Source organism: Triturus cristatus, chromosome 1_1 (assembly GCF_964204655.1).
Source record: "Triturus cristatus chromosome 1_1, aTriCri1.1, whole genome shotgun sequence".
NCBI classification, from domain to species: Eukaryota; Metazoa; Chordata; class Amphibia; order Caudata; family Salamandridae; genus Triturus; species Triturus cristatus.
The window spans coordinates 108,484,030-108,506,926 of NC_140579.1; the positions used below are offsets into that span (position 1 = coordinate 108,484,030).

General features: G+C 43.4%; 1 protein-coding gene across 1 annotated transcript in view; it reads left to right on the forward strand.

The window, feature by feature from the left end:
• LOC146869676 (endoplasmic reticulum protein SC65-like) overlaps positions 1–22,897 on the forward strand; it is a 123,159-nt gene that overhangs the window by 87,771 nt on the left and 12,491 nt on the right. The window contains exons 3-4 of the mRNA XM_085609966.1: positions 14,518–14,689; positions 22,465–22,593. Of these exons, the coding sequence (XP_085466092.1) occupies positions 14,518–14,689; positions 22,465–22,593 (301 nt within the window). The remainder of the gene's footprint in view (positions 1–14,517; positions 14,690–22,464; positions 22,594–22,897) is intronic.

Consider the following 22,897-nt stretch of genomic DNA (forward strand, 5'->3'; position numbering starts at 1 on the left):
TTAATAACTATTAGAACATTGGAATGTTGGAAGCTCCATTGAAAACAATGAAGTGCTCTGGGCTTCTAATGGCCGGTAGACGCCCAGAGCATCAACATTCCAATGTTATGTTCACAGCTGTTGCTGTGAACAAAGGCCTCACGGAGCCCGAGGGGATTTGAATCCCCTCTGGTTCCGTGAGGCCTTTGTTTTATCTGCCCTCTAGTGGCGGAATGTTCTAATAGCCTTACAGCCCTCCATAGCTGGGATATACCGGCATTAAAGTCCTGCTCCCTTGTTAAAGACCTGAGCCGAATTATACGTTGGAGGGGGCCTTTAATGGCCAGTATATCCAAATACGCCAGCTATAAGGCTATATTAACAAGCATTGGCATAGCCAATAGGTCTCGCCTTTGGGACCTTATAAGTGTTTAGCCATGCAACAGTTGCATAACTAAACACTTATAAGGTCCCAAAAGCGAGACCTATTGGCGAAAGTGAAAGTGATCGCGATCAAACATCAAAGCGGCCGCTTTGAAAGTGAAAGTAATCGCGGTAAAAGCGGCGCGCGCGCCCGCGCACATGCACTGTAGCTCTAGGCTGGCCTGGTAGCACTTTTTGGAGCCCTCTCAATAAGTCTCGCCAGACCAGCGCATGCGCTGGGTCAGGCGAGACCTAAAAATAGAAGTTACATTATTTTTCTAGTTAGTTCCATTGCCAAGATACAGTATTAGGATTTGTAATGTACTGTAGCTTTGTGCATAGAGCAGCTAGGCTTGCCATAGTGAAAAACAGCTTTTGGGTACTAGTCACTATAAGAACATGTTAACATTGAATTTCTACATGTCCTACTTTTAAATACCATACCCTGCTTTGTAGGCAACAAGACTTACACATGGTTGACTTATTATTATTTAAAAGGTGGCTCCTCTGTTAAGGGGGAGGGGCGTCACCCACTGCCTGACAGCCAGCAAATTCGATTACCTGAACAATGGGGTAACCCTGTGTCCCTCAGAACCTGGGTATGAATATTCTAGAAAACAATGGTTCTGTCGGGTATGATCAAACAATTACTTTGTTCTACGGATTGATCGAAAAACACTGAATTTATCAATCAGAAAATGAAGAAATCAATCATAGAGAAGAGTATTCCCTTTTTGAAAGGACCACATAAATTATAAGGTACACATCGCATAAACAAATGACAAAATACAAATCACGGTGAAATCAAATTTGGTGGGTGACATGCTGTTCTTTATATATAAATTGCATCATTTATATTGACACCCATATCATTTATAGCAAAGCACGGTTACCAAAGTTGTAAACCATAAAGTGAATTCGTGAATCAGTCAAATAGTGACATAAGTGACAAAGTTGTGCATAATATGTACAAAAATTGAATACAAAAGATTTTTTATGTACACGATATAAAAAGGGGGGCCAGTTATGAAGAAAGGTACAATGACACAGTTTCCACGAATAAATCAAGATATGTGTGAAACCGGGTCTTGAACTGGTCCTAGCTATTGTCGTCGACGTTTCAACCCAGTATAAGCGATATTAAATCATCATGCGGGTCTTCATCAGGACTTTAAAATAAACGATGGCAACCTGCAGAAGCAAGTAAAGTGCGTATCAATGTGTAGCAAATTCGAGCATGTAAAATGAAATGATAATAAAACAATGTTATTATCATTGTATTTTTCATCCAGCCAAGCTGATTGAGCGTCTGAGCCAGTCTTAGGACGGGGTGAGGCCATCCTGATGGACAGCAGCTGCAGCAGGGTAGAGGAGTGGTGGGAACTGCAAGTGCGCATGTCGGTTTGGCCAGCTGTCTTAGGATAGCCAAACCGACATGCGCACTTAAATTTCTCCAACCGAAGCAGGGTTACACAGCCGGGTGGGACTCCTAGTCCCTGTGTGATCTCAAAATCAGCCCACACATACCAATCTTGGCACTTCTCTCATGCTGGGTAATGAGTTTATTCTAGGATTGGGCTTTACTATACCCTACTGTTATGAAATGGTTAATAGAGTTCACACAACTTTTTTTAATTCTTCTAGATAATTACTTTGCCAATGGACTATAGATTATATAGGTCTTTACAATGAACAATTGCGAAGATATCCATTGCTCCGCAGTTTAGCATTGGAGAATGGCCTACAGTGGCTCCTCCAGCTGCAAATATTACAGTCCATAATCTGTCAACCTGGCTTGACTGTAGAGACTACAGAAAGTAAAACTTAAAGATATGTGCCAAAATTGAGAGACTTGAGAGCCTTCATAAATATTAATCAACATAACCTAGTCTTCCAGCTTTGGAAGAATATTGCTTCTTTCCAAACTGTCGATATTTCGCCATATTTAAATTCCCTAAGTGAGTTGCTTTGTGGCATTACAGACATCCTTTTTAACAAACACAGCTTCCATCTTATGCCTGAGGCAATGAATTACCCTGTTCCAAGCCTTCCGTCTAAAGGATTTTCCTGTGCTGTATTCTATAACCATGGACAGCTCTGCAGTTGAGTTATCCATTGGCTAGACCAGGCTGCAGGGTGTTTTCAGACAAAGATTCATAGAAAAACAAGCACTGGCAAAGCCAATTGGTCTCACCTATGAGAGCTATTGGCTTGGACAATGTTTTGTAGGTAGCCACTCTGTACAGCAGCATGGGTACTTTGCAATGTGGCTAAATCTAATTTATAAAAAGCTATATGATGCAGACAGGGCTAATGCACTTTTTGTTTATAAAAGGTGCAACAGTGCTGGATGCATCAGAGTCCTTATTAATTATTATTTTTGGCCATGCAATACAGCAGCCACGTTGTTATACAGCATGGCTACAAATAATTGCCACAGTCGGCAATGCCCATGATGTACAGCATGAACAAAAGGTAATAGCAGAGCCAATAGTCTGAAAGGTGAGACATGTTGGCTTTGCCGGTGCGTGTTAGGTCTTGGCACAACACCCCTAGGATTCTGAGCAAACCAGTTAATCTCCGAATGTGTGAAAAGAAAAAAATTACATTTGACAAAAAATACTATCACATAAAAAAAGCGATTGCGCCCATGTCTTATGAAAAAATAAGTTTGGAAACAGATAACCTATGTTGTCACACTAAAAGCAGATAACATCTGTTGTCACAATAAACAGCCATTTCAAAGGAGGAAAGGGCTTCTTTAAAGTGTATGTGGCATAATAAAACATTGCTGCAAATTGCTGCAAGAACAACTGGGAAGAAAAAAGAATAAAAGTAGTACCTCAATTACAGAATGACCAGCGGAAGGACAGCAATCAAGCTGAAGCAATCAGTACTTGGTCCATGCTCCTGCCGAAAGAAGACGAAGAGAAGCCAGCATGCTCTGGGCAATTAGAAGACAGCAAATAACAGTGACCATGAAGCCAACAAATGTTAATCAACAGGCGGGCTGCAAGCCCCTGTTGTATACAATATCTCTTCCAAGCGAGAGCGCACGCAGCGCATTTGCTGTCGCAGGTGAAACCTAATGGTTGTATAGGCAAGTTTACCCCTAGTACACTTTGAAAATCGCTGCATCAGCTACTTTATCTAGGCCAACATAGAGCCTGCTAACCTTTTGAGTCTTACTGTTACTTTAAGAACATTTTTGATTTCTAATATCAAAGTGCGAATACACTAGGGCCAGTATCCAGCATATGTTATGACACCAGTCAGTGCTGGATAAAAGGCTCTAAGAGTATCCTCGCCAACCATTCTTCATCTACCACACAACACTCCTACTCTAAAACCGCCCGGTGCATTTAATTAATGTATAGATACACTTCCCGGGTTTGGAATAACATTTGGCTTTCAGGCCACTCTCAAAAATGTTATTTTCTGCAATCTGCAAGTTATAAATCTATTGTCATTGGTCTGCCCATCTTGTTATTTCCCTAGAGAAAAAGCAGGCCTTTTCAAAATCAATGGTCATAGGTTTCTCAAGGTCTAGTGTGATTTTGATGTATTCAGTATATCATAGCAGAATGAATTGTGCAACTGCTTGGAACTATATATGTCAGGTAGATATTTAAAAATATTTTGACACTACTCATGTTACCTTAATCCGGGACAACACCAACTTCATAAAGCTACTGAGAGAAAAGGCACCTCTTAAGGTGGCGGCAGAAGGAAATGTGTTGATTAGTGTAGGAAATACACCTTTTCTGTGTGGTCACTCTGTATTTTTCACCTTTTGCTAGATCCTAGATTTTTGCTTTAGAACTTTGTGCATTATACACCCTGCTAACCAGACGTAAAGGGCCTGAGCTCCCCTTTAAACATGGTAGAATTTTTTTACTCTGAACTGATATATTTACCTTGCCTATAAGTCCTTAGTATAGGGTACAAAATGTTCCCAAGGACCTGGAAGTTACATGCTATTAGTGGACTACAGAACCTATACTGGCAGGGCAAACATTACGTAATGCCAACCATTGTATCCTGACTGTAACAGTGCAAAACATGCAATGCAACCTGTCAAAATAAACCCCCTTTGACAGATAGTAATATGAACCGGTCACCCCTATATAGGTCTTGTTGCTCAAAAGGCAGGGAGCCTAGTATTTAGAAGTAGTACATGTAGAAATTTAAAGTTAGCATTTCCTTACAGTGACTAGCCCTCAACAGCTAATTTTTTTGTAGGAAAGTTGTTTGGCCTGTAGAGAAACACTGGGAATCAATAGTAAATGCTAATACTGTATCTCGGGAAAGGTACCGTCTAGAAAAATAACTAAATTGCCATTTTATGACACACACCCCAGATATCAGAGCCCAAGTCTGCTGTGGCTGAAGACGATCGCCATCTTGAAAATGTCCTGACACTTGGCCCTGGGAACTTTTACTTTTGGGGTAAAACCATGAGAGAATCCTTGAAGGACTGGACCTGCTTGCTCTTATACACAGGACAAAAAAGTGGATTTTAAGGATCAGTTGCCTTTCTTCCACTGTGGCTACAGGAAGACAAGCTGCAAGAGGCCTTTTCCTGGAAATACCCAGCTGGCCAGTGGCAACTGGACCTGGACTGGACCCTGCTGGTAGCCTCTACCTGACACCCTGTGAGTCTATAAGTGGTTCCCCTGAGGTCTTGGAGGGGCTCTAAAAGTGTACTTCTGTGGTGGATCTGGACTTAAAAGACTGGGTCAGAAGGTTAAACCTTTGACTGGGATAAACCTGGTTGGTCTATCCGACCCGTGGATCTCATGAAATTGGGCCTCGGTCCTCGACTATAATTGGCTTTTGGTTTGATTTTTGGTGCCCTTTTCTCCTGCACCTTTAAAAATGCATATCTCTGGTTCCCCTTATTGGATTTTTGTGTCATTTTGTTTATTAAATTGGACTCTGTTTCTAATTCGGTGTGGAACTTTTATTGTTCTGCATCTAAGTTGAGGCAGTCTGCTAAGTGCCGACGCTACCAGGGTGTTGAACTCAGGTTAATTTAGTGACTTTGAGGGTTCACCCTCACAAGGGTTGTGATTATTTCTTGAAGTGGGTAGTCTCCCACCCCAAATTATATTGCAATTTCTTACAATTGCTTTTGGAAAGAAATGCTCTTCATTTAGACTCTGATATTTAAAATGTAGATTCAACCACACGTCCAATAGGAGAAGTTCTTAGCAAGAATGCTGGCTAATATTCGCAATAGGATCTGGTTTATAGTGTGTTTTAGGTGTCACACATATGCTTTAAATTTGCTCCTTATAGCAACTGTGAGGTTGTGGGGTGCTGACCCTACGGGTTAGATAGGTTTGTAATGACTGCTACCGTTTACCAGTGTCTCTTCTGCAACTCTTAATGTTCCGGGTTGGTAATCCAAGGTAATCTCTTAAAATAGTCCAAGCTGGTTAAATAAAACAAATATCAAATAAAAACAACACACATCATGTAAAACAGTGGCATTAGGGACTAATTCCAAGCTTCAGCTTGAATCGCTGTCTCTGCTTTTCACTACATGTCAAAAACCCACATGGCATTAACTGGATGAAGTAGAACCCATTTGTAAATTGTCACTTGAAATTTAAAACTAGGCATTACAGCAGCTCTCACCCCACTATTGCCTTGTGTCTATTTTACTAAGCCTCGGAGATGTATAAATAGCGCTTGAAAAATTGTTGCTCTCACAATTGAGCCAACCATTTTATGTGCTTTTTAAGGTCTCACTTAGCGTTGCAGCGCATGTTCCGTTTGCTCGGCGAGATTTATTGTGAAGGAGGACTTTGAGAAGAGGGCTGAAGCCCCGCCCCTCATTTTCATTGGAAGGCGTCATCGTTTATGGTAAACGGTGGCCTTCCATTGAAAATGTGGCTTTTTTGTTGCCACCCTTCGCCTTTTAGGACGGCCCATCCTGACTGGCTCGTTTGCTTTGCTGCTGTTGCAAAGCAATTTCTTATCTTTAGGAGGCGTGTTAGATAAACAAGCCGTGAGATCCAGTCTGGATGGGCCGTTCCAAATGGAGACAGGGCGGTAACAAACAAGCAATGTTTGGAGAGCTTGTTAAACCTAGGGGATGTTGGGCTAAGGCGCGTCCTCACAGGAGCTTATGTCTTTCATCCATGTGTACACAGTAATCCCGGATGCGTGCATGCGGCCATCTTATTACACAATCGGAGCAGAAAGCGTTTCCACCTATAAGCTATCTGTGGGCGGCAGTTGTGTCTGCAGTCACCGCAGAGAGGCGAAAGACTGAATGGGCATAGAACACGATTAGGAAACCTTCCTGTGGGATTCAGTGAGGTGACAACGTATCTCTACTGTTCCAGGGCAAGGTGGAGGTATTTTGGCATCGTTGTACTTGGGCTCGCTTTCTTCTGAGAAGTGACGGTACTCTGCAAGTGAAAGTATTGTATCTCTGCTGACAAGTGCAGGTTCTCGCCATCTCAAAATGAAGACGTGCAGGTACAGTACCGGTCCGGTCCATTTAAAACACTCTGGCTCTAGGGCTGTACCATCTGAGGGCTCCGTAGGTCAGATCGTACCAATGACACTGGTGTGTGTTCTGGGGTCCAAGTCCTGAAACAGGAAGTACTTCTTGAGGTCAGACTAGAGGCAGGCGGTTTAGGTAGATGCTAAACGGCGATCAGTCTGAGTCCTGAAACCCATCTAACATATGATATTTACATGTGGACGGACGGGAGCGAGGGCAGTCTTGTTCTCTCCTGACACAGACCCCTTCACACATAAACCGTGCTGAGCGTGTCGCGCGGGGGCTCATGAACCACCGTGGGTGGTCCTGGGAGTGAGCGCTCCAGGCACCAGCCCCCTCCTCTCTGCTCTGCACATGGTAGCAACCGAGCCATCTCCAGTGACCCGTGAGTGTCTGGAGAAAGGACGAAGTGGCTTTGGAAGAGAATTGCACAGCCCTTCCCGCGGGGACCGTCCAGTGAGTGGTGAGAGGAGGAGGTCGCATTGAGAGGGAAGGGGGAGAGGTGCCAAGAGGGAGTAGAGTATATTTCTCCCTGCTCTTTAGAACCCCTCTCCCTTTCTTTCCTTCCCTCTCTGTTAATCTCCTCTCGATTGCCCTCTCGCGCTCTTCGTCCCTCTTTCGCCACTCCCTTCTTCCCCATCTTAGTTCACTCCCTATCCTAGTTCTCTCTCCGCTCTTGCCTCTCCCTAGTCTCGCGCTCTCACCTGCTCTTGCTCCGAACCCCTTTCGATACCCAACCTTCTTCCTTTCTTATTTTCTTTCCTTATGCTTTCCCCATTTGTTTTCTGCACTCTCACTCACTCATGTTCTTTTGCACACTCCTTCATTCTTATCTTCTTTTCTCTTGGGCCCCCCTCTTCTTGTTTTACCTCGCATGCTCACTCTCTCTTGTCCATATTCTCACAAATACTATATCTCAGTCTTTTCAGGACACCTTTCATTTTTCAGTATGATAAGTTATCTCACTCCCTCGCATACTCTCACACCTTCACTATCTAGCTTTCACCGGCTATGTCTCTTATGCTAAATAAGAGACATAGCCGGTGAAAGCTAGATAGTGAAGGTGAGACAGGAAGTACTTCCCGAGGTCATACTGGAGGTAGGTGGTTTAGGTAGACGCCTCAAAGGCCTGAAACCCATTTAACATGTGATGTTACATGTGGATGGACGGCGGGGGGGAAGAGGGGGCAGTCCTGCTCTCTCCCTGATGCATAAGTTATGCACTGTATCCACTACTACCTTTTCTCTTTTACCCTTCTTCACATGTTCGCTGCTAATATTCTCTCCCTCTTGCCTTCAACCCCCTCCCCTCACACTGATGTTCTTTCTCTTATACCCTGTCTCTGACTATCGGAATGTCTAGTACTTATGTGCGCTCACTCTTCTGCACCGCCTCATGGTCTTTCAAACACTCCCTTACACTCTAGTTCTTATTCTCTTTTGTACTTCTCACTGTTTTCCTCTGTTGCCATCACGCGCTCTCCTTTTCTTTCTCACACCTTCAGTTCCGCCATCTACTTGGAGCTTTTTTTTTATTCTCTTGACTTGATTCTCTCACACTCTTTCTCTCGCTCTAGCTTAGAAATCCCCCTCTTGTGTTTTCTTCATGCCACTCTCTTGTTTTCTTTCTTTCCTTCTTTCTTTCTTCCCTGTTCCATCTTTCTTTCTTTCTTTTTTTCCAGTTTTTAGTTTCTTCCCTCTCTTATCTTTCCTTCTTTGGTCTCATCTTCTTTCTTTCTTTCTTTCTTTCTTTCTTTCTTTCTTTCTTTCTTTCTTTCTTTCTTTCTTTCTTTCTTTCTTTCTTTCTTCCTTCTTGTTCGTTCTTTCTTTCTTTCCTGTCCCTTCTTTCTCTCTCTCTGCTTCACTATTTCCCTCTCTCCCTTTCTCTCTCTCACACTTTCCCTCTTTCTCTCTCACTCCCTTCCTCTTTCTCTTTTTCTCTCTCTCTCCCCCTCCCTCTCAAGCATTTGCAATGCAATAGGTCTCGCATTTACGTTACGTTACGGAGTTTAAGCTATTGGCATTGTAAATGACAATGCCTTCTATTTATGTTTTTAAAACGAAAACAAAAATAAAAGGCATTGTTATTTGCAATGTCAATAGCTCAGACTCGCGTGAAAGCGAGACCTATCGATTTTAGAATCCAAGGGGTTTAGTGGATGTGGACTCATTTGAGTCTGTCTACAACAGGTCAGCGTTGTAATTAGAAGTTAATTCTTAAAGATTATTTTATCAAGCTCTTTGTTTCTAGTGGTTTTATGTAGGGGGATGTTGTAACTTTGCTTCCAGCATTGGATTGGGTGTGTCCCAGAACCCGGTGCTGATATGCCCCCATGCAGCTTGGATTTCATGGGTCAGACTGAGGTACTGTTGCTTGGTCAGAATGCTTTGATCAAAACAGTTTGAAGGAGCAGCTTCTTTAGGTCACCAGGTCCCTTGATCTTGAATACTGGGTGTGTGGAGCCAGAAATCTATAAATGTATCCTGCAATGCACATGGTACTGTCTTTATGTTCACACTCTATTCACTGAGTGTTTGGTTCTGGCCACTGTTACTTGTTGAGCAATGTAAATTATGCATGACTCCTTATCTATTTGTTCCTGGTCATTCATTATGCAATGCCTCTGACCAGCACATTTGCTTCCAGAACAAATGTCATATCAAGGTCCACGATTAGGCCCAGATTGTTACCTTTTTGCACTACAGTCAAACAGCCCCAGCGCATCGGGCGTTGAATTGATACATTTCATATCCTCTCCCCCTCAAAGTATCAGTAACTTTGTTTGGACCATCAAGACAAGCCTTGTTTTCCTGGGCAATGTGTGACGCCACCTGTTCTCCGAATCCTTATCTAAACAACGGTTTTGTTTTGTTTGTTACCCTTTGGTCCACTCATCTTTGCAGGCAAAACAAGAGAGGGAAATAATTTTTAGATGATTATTGGAGAACATTAGACTTATTAGAATAGACGTAAAGTAGAACCACTCTTGAAAAATAATATTGAGATACAATCAGCAATCACAAAAGAAAGGTTGATAAAAGCAGCATAAATGATGTATAGAAGTGCTGATGTATGTATGGAGATTTGTCAATACTCCTACACAACACGTATTAATATGTAGTGTGGGCCTCTGGTAGGTTTTCCCACAATTTTCAGTGTACGTTTGGTGTGTGAGCTAGCATCTTCCTTTTCAAGAAGCACATCTCAAGAAGATGACCACTCTTACTTCAGGGACCATGTTTCCCTGTAGTTATGTATGTCTCTTCTCCCGGATCTAGGAGCAGGCCTCTCAAGGCGTGAGGATGCTATCTGCACAAGTATCGAGTATGGGACTAGTCGTCTGTAGATCTTTCATTGCATTGCCATCTTTTCAAGGCTGGAATCCCAGCCTGTTTCCCTGTAGTTACGTTTGTCTCTTCTCCCGTATCTAGGAGCAGGCCTCTCAAGGCGTGAGGATGCTATCTGCACAAGTTTGGAGTATGGGACTAATCGTCTGTAGATCTTCCATTGCATTGCCATGTTTCCCTGTAGTTACGTATGTCTCTCCTCCCGTATCCAGGAGCAGACCTCTCAAGACCTGAGGATGCTATCTGCACAAGTATGGAGTATGCGACTAGTCGTCTGTAGATCTTCCATTGCATTGCCATGTTTCCCTGTAGTTACGTATGTCTCTCCTCCCGTATCCAGGAGCAGACCTCTCAAGACGTGAGGATGCTATCTGCACAAGTATGGAGTATGCTACTAGTCGTCTATAGATCTTTCATTGCATTGCCATTTTTTCAAGGCTGGAATCCCAGCCTCTTGGTTTGTTGCCATCCAGCCATTTGGCTCTGGCCAGGATGAAGACTTGTCTTTCCTTTGGGCTTTTAAGAGTGCAAGTGAATGGCTCTCTCTGGCTCGTCCGGGTCAAGACTTCTTGGCGTAGAATGTGCTTTTACTTCTCGATTTGTTTCATCCCAGGTTGATTTCTTCACTGTTTATTTTGATTTTCAGGATTGATGGTGCTTTCTGGCGGTTGTGGTTGTTTTTCTTTTGAAAGAAGGCTATATTGTGCGTGTCTCTTTTAATGTCTGATTGTTTGGGCTTTTCACATTAATTCTTTGCAAAATGTGTCCTTCATATGCCTGTTTGCTGCTCAATGGCGCTTGACTGCATAGCTACTATCCTCTTTTTTCATTCACTCCCTCAAGGGCCGGCTCTAGAGCTGTTGGCACCCAGTGCGATAATCATTTTTGCACCCCCCCCACCTCTTTTGATTCCCTCACGACCACCAGGCAAAAAAGCCCATCATCTCTCCATAGCCCCTCTCTCACATACATTTCATTTGTTTTAAAGCACTGGTAAAGGCTGACTTCATTAATAAGAATGTATATCTATCCAAACAATCACTTTTCAGCAACATTAGAAATAGATAATGAATGACTGAGGAGAAGCAGAATGTCCTCACTTATTTTCGCAGTTTGCTTGCCGCTCCTTGAAGGCAGTTTGTAATAGTCACTGTTGTATATTAGGGTTGTATCTCATGAACTGCGGTAACAAATGGATCTCTGTGACAAAAGCAGTAATCCATTCAGCTGTCCACCTGAAATACAGATCTGTGATCTGCTCTTTGCAGCAGGCGTATTAACCATCTGCGCTACTTTATGGCGAGTCAAAACTGCCCCTAGACAAAACTCTGATCTCTTTCTCTAGCAGGAGCATTATTCACAAGAGTTATCTTGGCATATTTAAAGCTGCCTGAAAACTGGACGCACAAGGTCAGCACACTCTCCCAATGTCAGCGCCAAGTGCAGCCGTACCAGTCGCACTGCCCTAAAGCTGGCCCGACTACCTCTAAATTGGATGCGGCAGTCTGCTTCGATAATACTGCTTGAGGTTGCTTGAATAATTCATAGAACTCTTCTAACAAATTCTCTATTTTATTCAGACATCCTTTCAATATTTTTGCAGCCCCCAGATGTCCACTACGTACAGCAAGGTGCTTACCATTTTTGAGACGTTGGCTGCGTACTGTTTTGTACACAGCCAACTGACGTGCTCACGCTTCCTCTGAGGAACATGCTGTTTCCAACACACAGGAGAGTGAAAGTCAGTTATACAAAGTTGCTGATTTGTTTGATTGGTTCTCTATTAAGGAGGATCATCTTCTTTTTCGCAGTCGGACCCATTCTATTTCCCTAGCTTTAGGGCGGTTAATGCTTTAGGACTCTCCGTGCAGTTTATTTGTCTTTTCCTTTATGTACTGCAGAGAGCTGGCTGTCTGGATTTGGAGGACAAAGTGACCTGCATATATTTAGACTGCCAGACGTTGATTCTTGATCCTTGGAACATGAGGCTACTTGGCTAGTGGCATGTGGATAGTTTGCCCACCGTGATGTGTTTTTAGGTCTCGCCTAATCAGCGCGCAAGTGCTGCTTAGGAGTGACCTCTTGGAATCGGTCTGCACTTTTTGGAAAACTCGTGCATGTACTGCACTGTTTCCAATGAGCGCTTGTGCATGTACGGCATACACCTTGCAGGAGCGAGCAGCGGCGCCATCTGTTTGCAATTATTGCACACGCGCTTTGGAAACAGATGGCGCCTCTGCTCGCTCCCGCAAGGTAAACGCTGTACTTGGACTGAGACTTAAAGCCGCGCCCCCGTTCCCTGCCGTGAGCTTCAATACGTAGAAGGCGCCAGCGACACGTCTGTCCACTCTGCCGATTTATTGCCCTCTTATCTCGCGTTAGCCTACTATGCCTTTATTTTCACAATAATTTGGATTGGAGAAAAAATCTTAAGGTTCAGCAGAGGACAAATATATATGTTACACTACAAAATCTTATTTATAAGTGTAAGGAACTTCGACCTCTTAATTCGTAAGTAGTGCAGATGAAAGAATTCTAATTTTAGTCTGGTGCAGATGCATAATTGTCTCCTGTGTTCCTCCACCTAAAACGCGTTGCACGTGCTTCCTTAGTCATCCTTGTACTCGAATGCGAGGGATGTGCGGGGGATGGGGTGTGCGTGTATTTTTAACTTAGCTTGAAAAACCTAAATTCTAAGGGTACTGTTGTTCCTTGTAGTCAAATTTTTAAAAAGCTACATACATTACGCCCTTCTGATTTTTCTCCTGTCGAGTTGGGATTGGCAGTCCCCTACCACGGTAAGATGTCTGTTCTCTTCACATATTGAAGTTATTGCATTCTCTGGTTCTTATTGAGCACATGCACATGTCCTAGTGTTAACACGCACCTCCGTGTCTGAGCGGATCGATATTCTGCAGGTAATAAAAGTGGTGTGCCGTTAGTGAATTCTGCACTAGTTTACGGAGGCATACATGTGCAAGGGCTTGAACTCTACTTTTGGTTGCATAAAGCCGATGTAGCAAACGTGTGAGGATACCACGACGTTTGTTCACATGCATCGTCTTGGGTTGCTACCAGAATGTCCAATAATGCGAGGATCTGGCTGATTTGTAATCCTTTTTGTGCGTGTGCAGGTCTGCGATGCAATATGACGAAGTTCCGCATTCCATGGAATGCACTGCAGTGAGTTGAATGACCAAACATTCAGTCTGATCCTGCCACGTCCTATTGCTATTGTCTTCTTTAAGTGCCACAATAAAAATGGGCATCGGTAAAGCCAAGAGGTTTAACCGTGGCATGTGGTGCAATTTATATTAAAACATATATATGTTTTTTTGCAGGTAAAGTCCCCAAAAATAAACAAGCATTGGCATAGCCAATAGGTCTCGCCTTTGGGACCTTATAAGTATTTAGTTATGCAGTACAATATCCTTGGTGCAACAACATCAACTGTTGCATGGCTGAACACTTATAAGGTCCCAAAGGCGAGACCTATTGGCTATGCCAATGCTTGTTGAACAGTTGCAATAGTCATTTTGCTGGAGCAGGTGTATTTGGGTGAAGTTTATGTACATTCAGAACTGCAGTTAACTGGGTCAGCGTACAACTAGGAGCTTGGCAGAAATATCAACTGTCTCCAGACCCATTTTAATGAGGGCGGTTGCTCATTCTCAGGTCGGTTTTTGCATCTAGAAGTATAGATGGGGACAAAGAGCCGCGCCGAACAATGAAAGGAGTGAGTCCAACAAACGTAGAAGCCCTGCCTGTGCTCTTGGCATCATCATCATCAAAGTCGTCCATCTGGCCCAAGGAGTATAGAATAAGGAATGGGTGGAGAGCTGTTTTTGACTAATTCTCTTGAGAAAATAACCTGTATTTTGGGGTCAGAAGGCTGGGTGAGGTAAGGGCCGGAAGTGGCACTAGGTGGTGTATGTATTTGAATAAGCTCCTGTTCTAAATAAACACGCCAGGTAAGAGGGCTTTCTATTGAATTAGGTCACAGTGGGGCCAAAATTCAACCAAGCATCCTGGAATCCCTGTTGCAGATGATACGAAAATCAGCAAAAGGATCTGGATTTTTTTTTAATTCACACAAGCGGCGCCTTCTGTTATTCATATTAAACTGCCCAACACGTGCCCTTTGACCCAACTGATTATTGGCTTATTTACTTGCGTTGGAACTTTACGCCATCACTGTTGTGAAAGCTGCAGATGCGCACATGAATAACCTTTGAACCTACTTTTAGGCGCTCTTCGTGAAAGCGGTGAAGTCCTACAACAGCGGTGACTTCAGCAGCAGCACCTCCGGCATGGAGCAGGCTCTGTCCGAATATTACAAGGCCTACGAGGACTGCTTAGCGTGCTGCGAGGGCTCCTACGAGGTGCAGGAGAGGAAGGACTTCTACCCAGCCATTGCCGGTGCGTGCCTGTGCAAGGCCCCTCCATCCTCCAAATGTGGTTCATATGCATTGTCTCTTCAGCACAACTTTATGTCTAAATCCTTACGCACTGATTATATATTTTCTATTGATGCATCACATTGTAAATGGGCTGCAACTTTTACGCTGCCGCTGCATCACAAAAGTGACGCAACAACGGTGCAAAAGTGACGCAAGGGGCTTGTAACTCTGCCCCAAGACTATGTGATGTCATGATGTCCAGTAAAGCCTGTATAGTTTCAAAGAAAAAACAATATACCACACCTCTAAAGCCCCCCCATAAAAAAAGCATCACCACAAATGAAACACATTCACCTTCCTTATAGAAGCAAAGTGGCCCATGTCCTGTGTAACATTGTCCACCGGCCAGGACCTTTTAGCCAACAGCACATTGCTCGTTATAATTCCCTTCCAGTATGCAATCTGCTATTTGCTAAGAAAGCATGGAATGTTTGAATATGGCACACAAGGCATGGCCACATGGCACCAGTGATGTTGCATGAACTGATAAAGCAAACCGAATATGTTGTAAAAAAAAAAAGTAATTTTACTAATAAAGTGTGTATTTGTAAAGGGCGCGTTCACCCGTAGGTATCTTGGTGCTGAATAACAGATGCTTCTTGTTACCCAACAGTACTCATTTTATCAACCTCAGATAGATGAAAGGCTGAGTGGACTCGCCGGGATTTGAACCTGTGACCATGAGGTCGAACACAGGCCCCCGGAGGTAGGCATGAGTCCATGGAGTCATCAGACCCTACATATCCCTGACTATATTTCAGTACATTTGATATTTTTCACTTCCGGCCTTGGATCGGTGGCTACTCCTTCCTATCCCTGATGGCAGATAACATATGTGGCTCAGATAGGATGGCGACATTCCTTCACATTGTATGCGGTTCCGACATGCCAGATGTACCTGTTCCTGGTGGTGAGATCCCATCTCTACAATTGCAATGACTTTTATTATGTAAGGGGTGAGAACCCTCAGGTGCTTTACCACCAGAATGAAACATCTGCACAAGAGGTGCCACCTTGACAAAGGTGAAGAGACAAGAGGTGCCACCTCGACAAAGGTGAAGAGACAAGAGGTGCCACCTCGACAAAGGTGAAGAGACAAGAGGTGCCACCTCGACAAAGGTGAAGGGATCCGCCCCTCTGAGGAGAGGTGAAGTCTGAAACTGACATCACAAGTGACTGCCAGTCCAGCACTTGCTCCCACAGAGGGGCAAACACAGCCTTATTAGAGCTTCAGTTGAAGACATTAGAGGATTTGGACAATGTTAATGTTGCTTGACTTGTCTACTGCCTTTGAGACCCTTGCTCTCTGTTGTATATTGTCCAGGGTTAGGCAGAATGGAGGGGTATCGGGCAGCACCGCTGCTTTGGGTTCGGCAAGCGGTCAAGGATTAGAGTGGGTGACTTTTCGTTCCCCACCTTTTTGTCAACTACAGCATTGATGCCCAACCTCTCCAACAGCTGCTCCTGGACCGGATTGGTGCTTTTCACAATGACGCTGATGATACCCAAACAGTGTTCAGTCTACCATGAGCCTGGACAGTGATGCTGCCATTGGCTAGATTAGCCCGTCCGAGTTTATCTGGCACAGGAAAGTCAGACTGGCATTGTGCATCCGCTCTACCATTTGACCCCACATACGCCTTATTATTGGTTTTCCCACACCAGTTACTCAGTTTATCACAGAGGAAAGTGAGTGAGCTCAGTTCTTCTTCGATGATAATTTTAACCTTTCCTAAAATATCCCTTATGAGACTGGCTCCCCATTAAGTTTGAGCAACATCTCCAGTGTCGTTATGTACATTTGCTGGAATCGTATCGCCAGAAGAGCATTGAATATCGCCGCTCTGTTCATCAGAGCTTTAAGTGGACTTTAGAGTGTGACGCACAGAGGTCCCTTTTTGGCAGCCGCAGTGGGTTTAGCAGTAGGTTTAGCAGGCCTTTCTTCGGATTGGGGACAGCCAGTAATTGAGTTCCTTCTCAGGCCTTCTTGTCCTTCTTGGTTATTCCGTGCCATCTGACTCCCACAAACGGACTGTTTAGGGCTTCTTAGTAGAACATGCTGCGGGCCTGTCGAAGCACCTTGTGGATCCAAGGACTGGGACAGTCGTCTCAGTTAATTCTATCTCCATGGCCTCTACACCTATGGCTCTTTGCAACATTCTGTCAATAGAGGTGGGGTTTGGGGACAGCAAGGGCGACTGGGACCTCCCTTGGTGGTTCCTTTTCCCTATGGTGTGAATCACAGAATTTGATGGATGACTACAGGGAGAACACCCTGCCAAAAGAATAGAATCACTCACACTGCAGAGTATGTGTATCCGGGAAGGTACAATAGATGAAAGATAAAAGGGAGGTGGCCCAGCCTCGTCCGGCCACAGAAGGGCCCGCTCTTTGACCGGGTACGCGCCTGGTTGCGTCCTATGCAGCAGGCGTCCAGCCAGAGTTTGAGGGTGCCTTCTGCTGCAACGAAACAGGTTAGGCGGCTTCCTGCTGCAGGGAAGTCTGGGGCTTGTAGTCTGGTCTGGCGCCCCACCACCACCGTCAGCACAACCGCAACACTGATGTAATCCGGATCACTGGTTGAATGAGTATAAGTCTGAGCTTTCACGTGTGGGCTCAAATCCAGCTCAGCGGAAACTAAAACCCCATGTGGGGATTATTCAGGAGACACACACACACCTCAAGTGCTTAAACATGACCACTGTGCACTGTTGCCATGGGCCAGTGCTACCAATTCAACATAGAACACCACTTCATGCAACTTGAATGCACGTATTATAAACAGGTCTTCATTAGCATATAATGAAGCACTTTCAAAGCAAGAATTTTTACAAAAAGCAAGAATTCTAACAAAAAGAAAAACGTCAACATGATTTATTTATTTTTTAACACAGAAAATAAATTTCTTCTGGGAAATCTATCAAGTTTCTCTGTTCAACATCCAAGCCCAATGCATTTCGGGCCAGACGGCCCTTCTTCAGGGGATAAAATCTACAAATAAGAGAAAAAATAACATGAAAACTATGTGCAGCGAGTGTCAGTCTCATTTCAATCAATTTCTACTGCCTAGTACAGTAAACACGGTCTAAAGACATCTTATTATAAGTAATAATATGGGTGTGTCCGTATCCTACTGTGTCTGTCATTGTTGTCGCACATGCGCAATTTGTGTGCTCTGTTAGAAACAGTCCTTGTGATCTAGTGTGAACTATGAATGATGTTGCCATTATATAGTGATAGATGTTGCTCTTATAAAGTGAAACCTCCACTTTCAAAACCCACAGAACCCTATATCCACATTGGTGATGCCAATACATTCACACGTGAATAAAAAAACAGCAAAAAACAACAATACTAGTGCTCCAAGTAAACAATGTCCCGAATTACAAACTTACCGATGAACTCTCCTATATCAATCTGTAACAGATAAATCAACAGGTCGTTAAAACCTACCGGTGCCTTTAATATCACCTACCTAGGTGCACGAGAACAACATAAACGTGCTAACCTGAATAATGGGGAACGCACCTCTCTTATTCATTTATTTAGAGTCTTGTAAAGTGCCCGAATCACCCACTAAAGGGTATCTCTGCGCTGCGGGAGTGCTAGAAGTGGCAGGGAATGAAATCAAAAGAGCGTAGTTTTCAAGAGCTTACGGAATCAAAGATAGTCAGCACAATTCCAGAGGTGGCTGGGAAGTGAATTCCACAGGGAGGGGGCAAGATGGTAAAAAGATTTCCCTCCGATGCGGGATTTCTTAATACGAGGCACCAAGAAGAGTGATTTAGAACTAGAACGTAGAGTTCTGGAAGGTAGATAGCCAATGGGTTTATCTGCTAGATAGCTAGGGCCATTACCATGGATTGCCTTATGCACTATGCAGCAGATCTTGTATTGAATTCGCTTGCAAATGGGTAGCCAGTGCAGACCTTGGAGAAGTGGCAAAGAGGCGGTCCTAGCAGGAGAGTTGGAGACTAAACGGGCTGCAGTGTTTTGGACCACTTGAAGTCTGTTAAGAGAAGACTCATTGGCTGAAATCAGGAGGGCATTACAATAGTCTAATCGACAGATTACCAGTGCCTGAAGGAGAGTTTTTCGGACAGTCACGGGGAGAAGAAGGAAATCCCTTCTCAGGAGGCTCAAGGCATGGTAGCAAGAGTCAAACTCAAACTTACTGAACAATGTTCTAAAAAACGACCCCAAGTCGATATGAAGCTGGCACGCGAGCCTGGAAGGCGATAAACCAAAAGACCAGAGAAGGTAAGAAAACTCATAGCTCTTTATTTTAAATAGTGCCGCTTCACAGTCACCATGAGGTGATTGGGAAGCAGGGGCGTTACAAGGATTTTGACAGTACAGATCTTATATACCCACTTTTTTTCAGAGGGGATAATTTCTGTAAACAAAGTTAGGCCCTTGTATGTAATCAGTCCAGTAGCAAGTAGCTTAGGTTTTGTATGTTTATTCAGTTTCAGGTAAGATGGTGCAGCCCCACCGGGAACTGCAAGCATCCTGCTGCTCGGCTCCCCTCATTCCAACCGACCACTCATACAAACCGTGCACTCATGAACATTCTATTACACTCACACAGGCTGAGCAACAAGGAAGTAGAAGAACACAGGATATAACATATCTGCTTCCTTCAGATGACAAAAGAAAGGACATTAAGCTAAGTGAAAGAAAATACACATTCTACAGCTCCTGTAAATATAAGTGAGCAATACTCAAACACAAAGAAAGATGAATCCTTGTCACCATTGCAATAATGTATAAAACGTCCATGGTAGCTGTAGAGCAGATTGTACAAGATGGTTTATTATTAATTAGTTACAAGTCAAGATGGTAAGTTTCAGGTAAGTAAATAAGTATATGGAAGATAAGAAGTTTAGTAGATTACCCCCCCCCCCCCACTCTGGATGAGCAGTAGGGCAGTTGAGCTATGGAAAAGGTATGACAACACTTAAGTCACAACAATAACGAACGCCAACATCTGTGCCTAGTATGGTAATCTGCAAGATCCCTCGTAACAAAACACCTTCCTGTAGGAATTAATACAGAGCAGTAACAATCCACCCGTAAACGCCTATCAACTTTAACATTCCTTCTCACAGGGAATATGTCAGGCCTGCTGCCTTTGTCATAACGTTTCATTATAGACAGTCAGGCCTATTAGCTTCTATCATTGGCTAGTCACCATAACCAACTCAGACCTGCTGTGTTGGGCATAAGCATTCCCACAAGGCAGCCGTCAGGTATACCACAATAACATTACGCAGATTTACCAAATTACAGGTGTCAAAAAATATAAAGTCCCTCCTATTAATACCCTTTGGGCTGATCATAGAGCAAATCTTCTATCCTGAAGGGTTGTTTGGGCGGGCCATCAACATCAAAACACTTGCCTTCTAGGGTCATGTGAGAGAGTTTGTGTAACACATATCGTTCCACAGGCCATAGCAAGTGTAATATTAATCCACCCTTGAGAGCCTATTGCCTTTGTGAAAAGCGTCACAATACGCAAGTCAGTTCTACTTGCTTTGTCATAACTTTTCATTATAAACTGATCACGCCTCAGGAATTTGACATACCTATAGTTATATCCATTGGCATTACACTATAGCCAACACTGGCCTACTAAAGTGCACATAAACGGGTAACCATCAGGCACACAGTTATAACATTACAAGTATGTACAAAATAACAGCTGGCAAAGCAATATGCACCCCCTGTCAATAGGATCTAACGTGCATTATCACAGTGAAAACCCCCAGTGTTTGTTAGAGTGGGTGGCCAACACCAAAACCCTTACCTACTACATTCATCTGTGAGAATACCTGAAACAAAATACCTACCTACGGCCTGTAACTTAGTGTGATAGCAAGCAACTGTTCAAGTCCTATTGGCTTTAACAAGTGCTTTTCACAATAAATAAGCCAGTTCTAATGCCTTTGTCATAAATCATATTAAATAGACCAGACCTATTGCATCTGGCAAAAGGTTTCCCAGCACACGAATCAGGCCTGAAGCTGTTATTGCTAACTTGTCACCATAAACACTTCAGACCTTTTATACTCAGTGTAAACCTTCCCACAAGGAACTATCAAGCAGCCGGTCATGTTACAAATGCATAAAGATTGTCAAATACTAGATCTCGTAAGAAGGCATCACAAGGATTTTGAGAGTACACATCTTCTATAGCCATGTTTGTCAGAGGGGATGACCAACCCCAAAATCCGTGCCTCCTGTGGTGATCTGTGAGACCCCATGGAACGAAACACCTATCCGTGGGCTTTAAGATAGAGTCATACATATCCACTAAATGTTTATTGAACTTAACATATGCTTTTCAAAACAAATGTCAGGCCTGCTGCCTTTAGCACCCTTTGTTTAATTATAAACATGCAGACACATGACCATAACCAATCCAGACACGCCTCCCACAAGGCACCAACAGAAGTGACCATAGTGGGGATTGGCTAACGCTGGTGTTTTCGTTATATGAAGAAATGTGACTGTTCTAAGCTTATAGGGAAAAAATAAATACACATTTTCAGTCATAAAATGTACTTAAGATTAATAAACGTGCAGATATTGTGTTATCAGGAGACAACGCCAAACACATCAATCAAACTCTTTACAATGAAAGTGAATTGTATGATGACCAGAGTACAATTAATCAGGAATTATATTATTTAGAGGAAACAATGAATATGTAGCTTTATTGTTATTGAGTTCACATTCTTGATATATTTATTTCTTTGGGGGATTTATAAAGTCCTGCGTTCAGCCGACCACTGGTGACAAATCTAGCTTTCCATTTGGTAATAAAATGTTAATTCACTTTGAAATTATTCAAATTGACCTCAGTCATTTTTAAGTTATAAAAAGAACAATATGGACATTTAGATACATGAACAAATGACATCGAATCCTCAGCATAAATATTGCTCATTGTACACACAGTTACTAAAAGGCCTGCTGCTGAGGAGTACTTTATGGCAGGGCACTATATGACTGCACCAGCACCTGGGAGCCATTGTGCATGACATGCTTTACTTAAAGTGCTTGTGACCAGAGCTTTCCAGGAGGCAGGGGACACATGCTCAGAGATTCAGATCATGGACAAGAGCATGGCTTGAGTTCCTTCATATTTGGTTTTTATTTTCTTCGGGGAGATGTTGGCTTTGACTGTGCCACTGAATGCCTTTCCATGGGAGATTATTCGTCAGTGTTCCCTTTGCGTGGAGGGTTTACCCCTCATCAGGGGGTCTTTGGTGGGTGTCAGAGTGAGAGACCTTGTCAGCTGGTCCCAGCAGTGTCCCACTTTTATAGGGTAGAACTGGGGTGGTTGCACTCTACCACCATGACGTGTGTTGCTAGTCATTTATTTAGTTTTTTTGTTAATTGCTACAAACCACCCAGTAGGTGGCCTGAGAGGGCTCACTGGGTGAGACGTATAGGAAAGCAGGAAATAGGCTGCTGTGTTAGTGCATTCCATGTAGGCCCACAGCTACTAGGTGACGTCTTCTGGCAGAGTCCTTACTGGGCCACTATTATGTAGCAGATGACTTTCATGTCTTTGCTGGCACCTGTTAGCCCAATGAGACAAAGAGTAGGTGTCAAAAGTGGTTCTCACACAGCACATGACACCAACCATAGGATCCGGGGACAGGACTGATAAAGCAATTTTCTCAAATTTCCTTTTTTTATGACTTTCTTTTGGGTCAATTTCAGATCTTTTTGTGGATGTCCTGAGGTGTAAAGTGGACTGTGAAAGCAACCTGACCCCGAATGTGGGCGGCTTTTTTGTGGAGAAGTTTGTAGCCACTATGTACCACTATCTGCAGTTCGCCTATTACAAGCGTAAGTATCTTTTACCCTCTTTCTTTCTTTGTGGTTATGTAACTGTGTTCAATCACTCTTTCAGGCTTATCTTTTGATAGAGATGGTTTGGAAGCAGAGAGTTGCTGGATCGTATTCTGAGGAGCACAGACCACAGTTCCAAATAGATACAGATTTTCACATTTGCTCTTGTTTCCAAAAAGCAGGGTTTTTATACTCATAACTGACGTCATTCCATTTCCCTTAAGTACACTGAATCCAGCAATAGTTGTGACCTTGTTAATTGCATTTTCAATATTACTAAGTTCATGATGACTCTGCATTC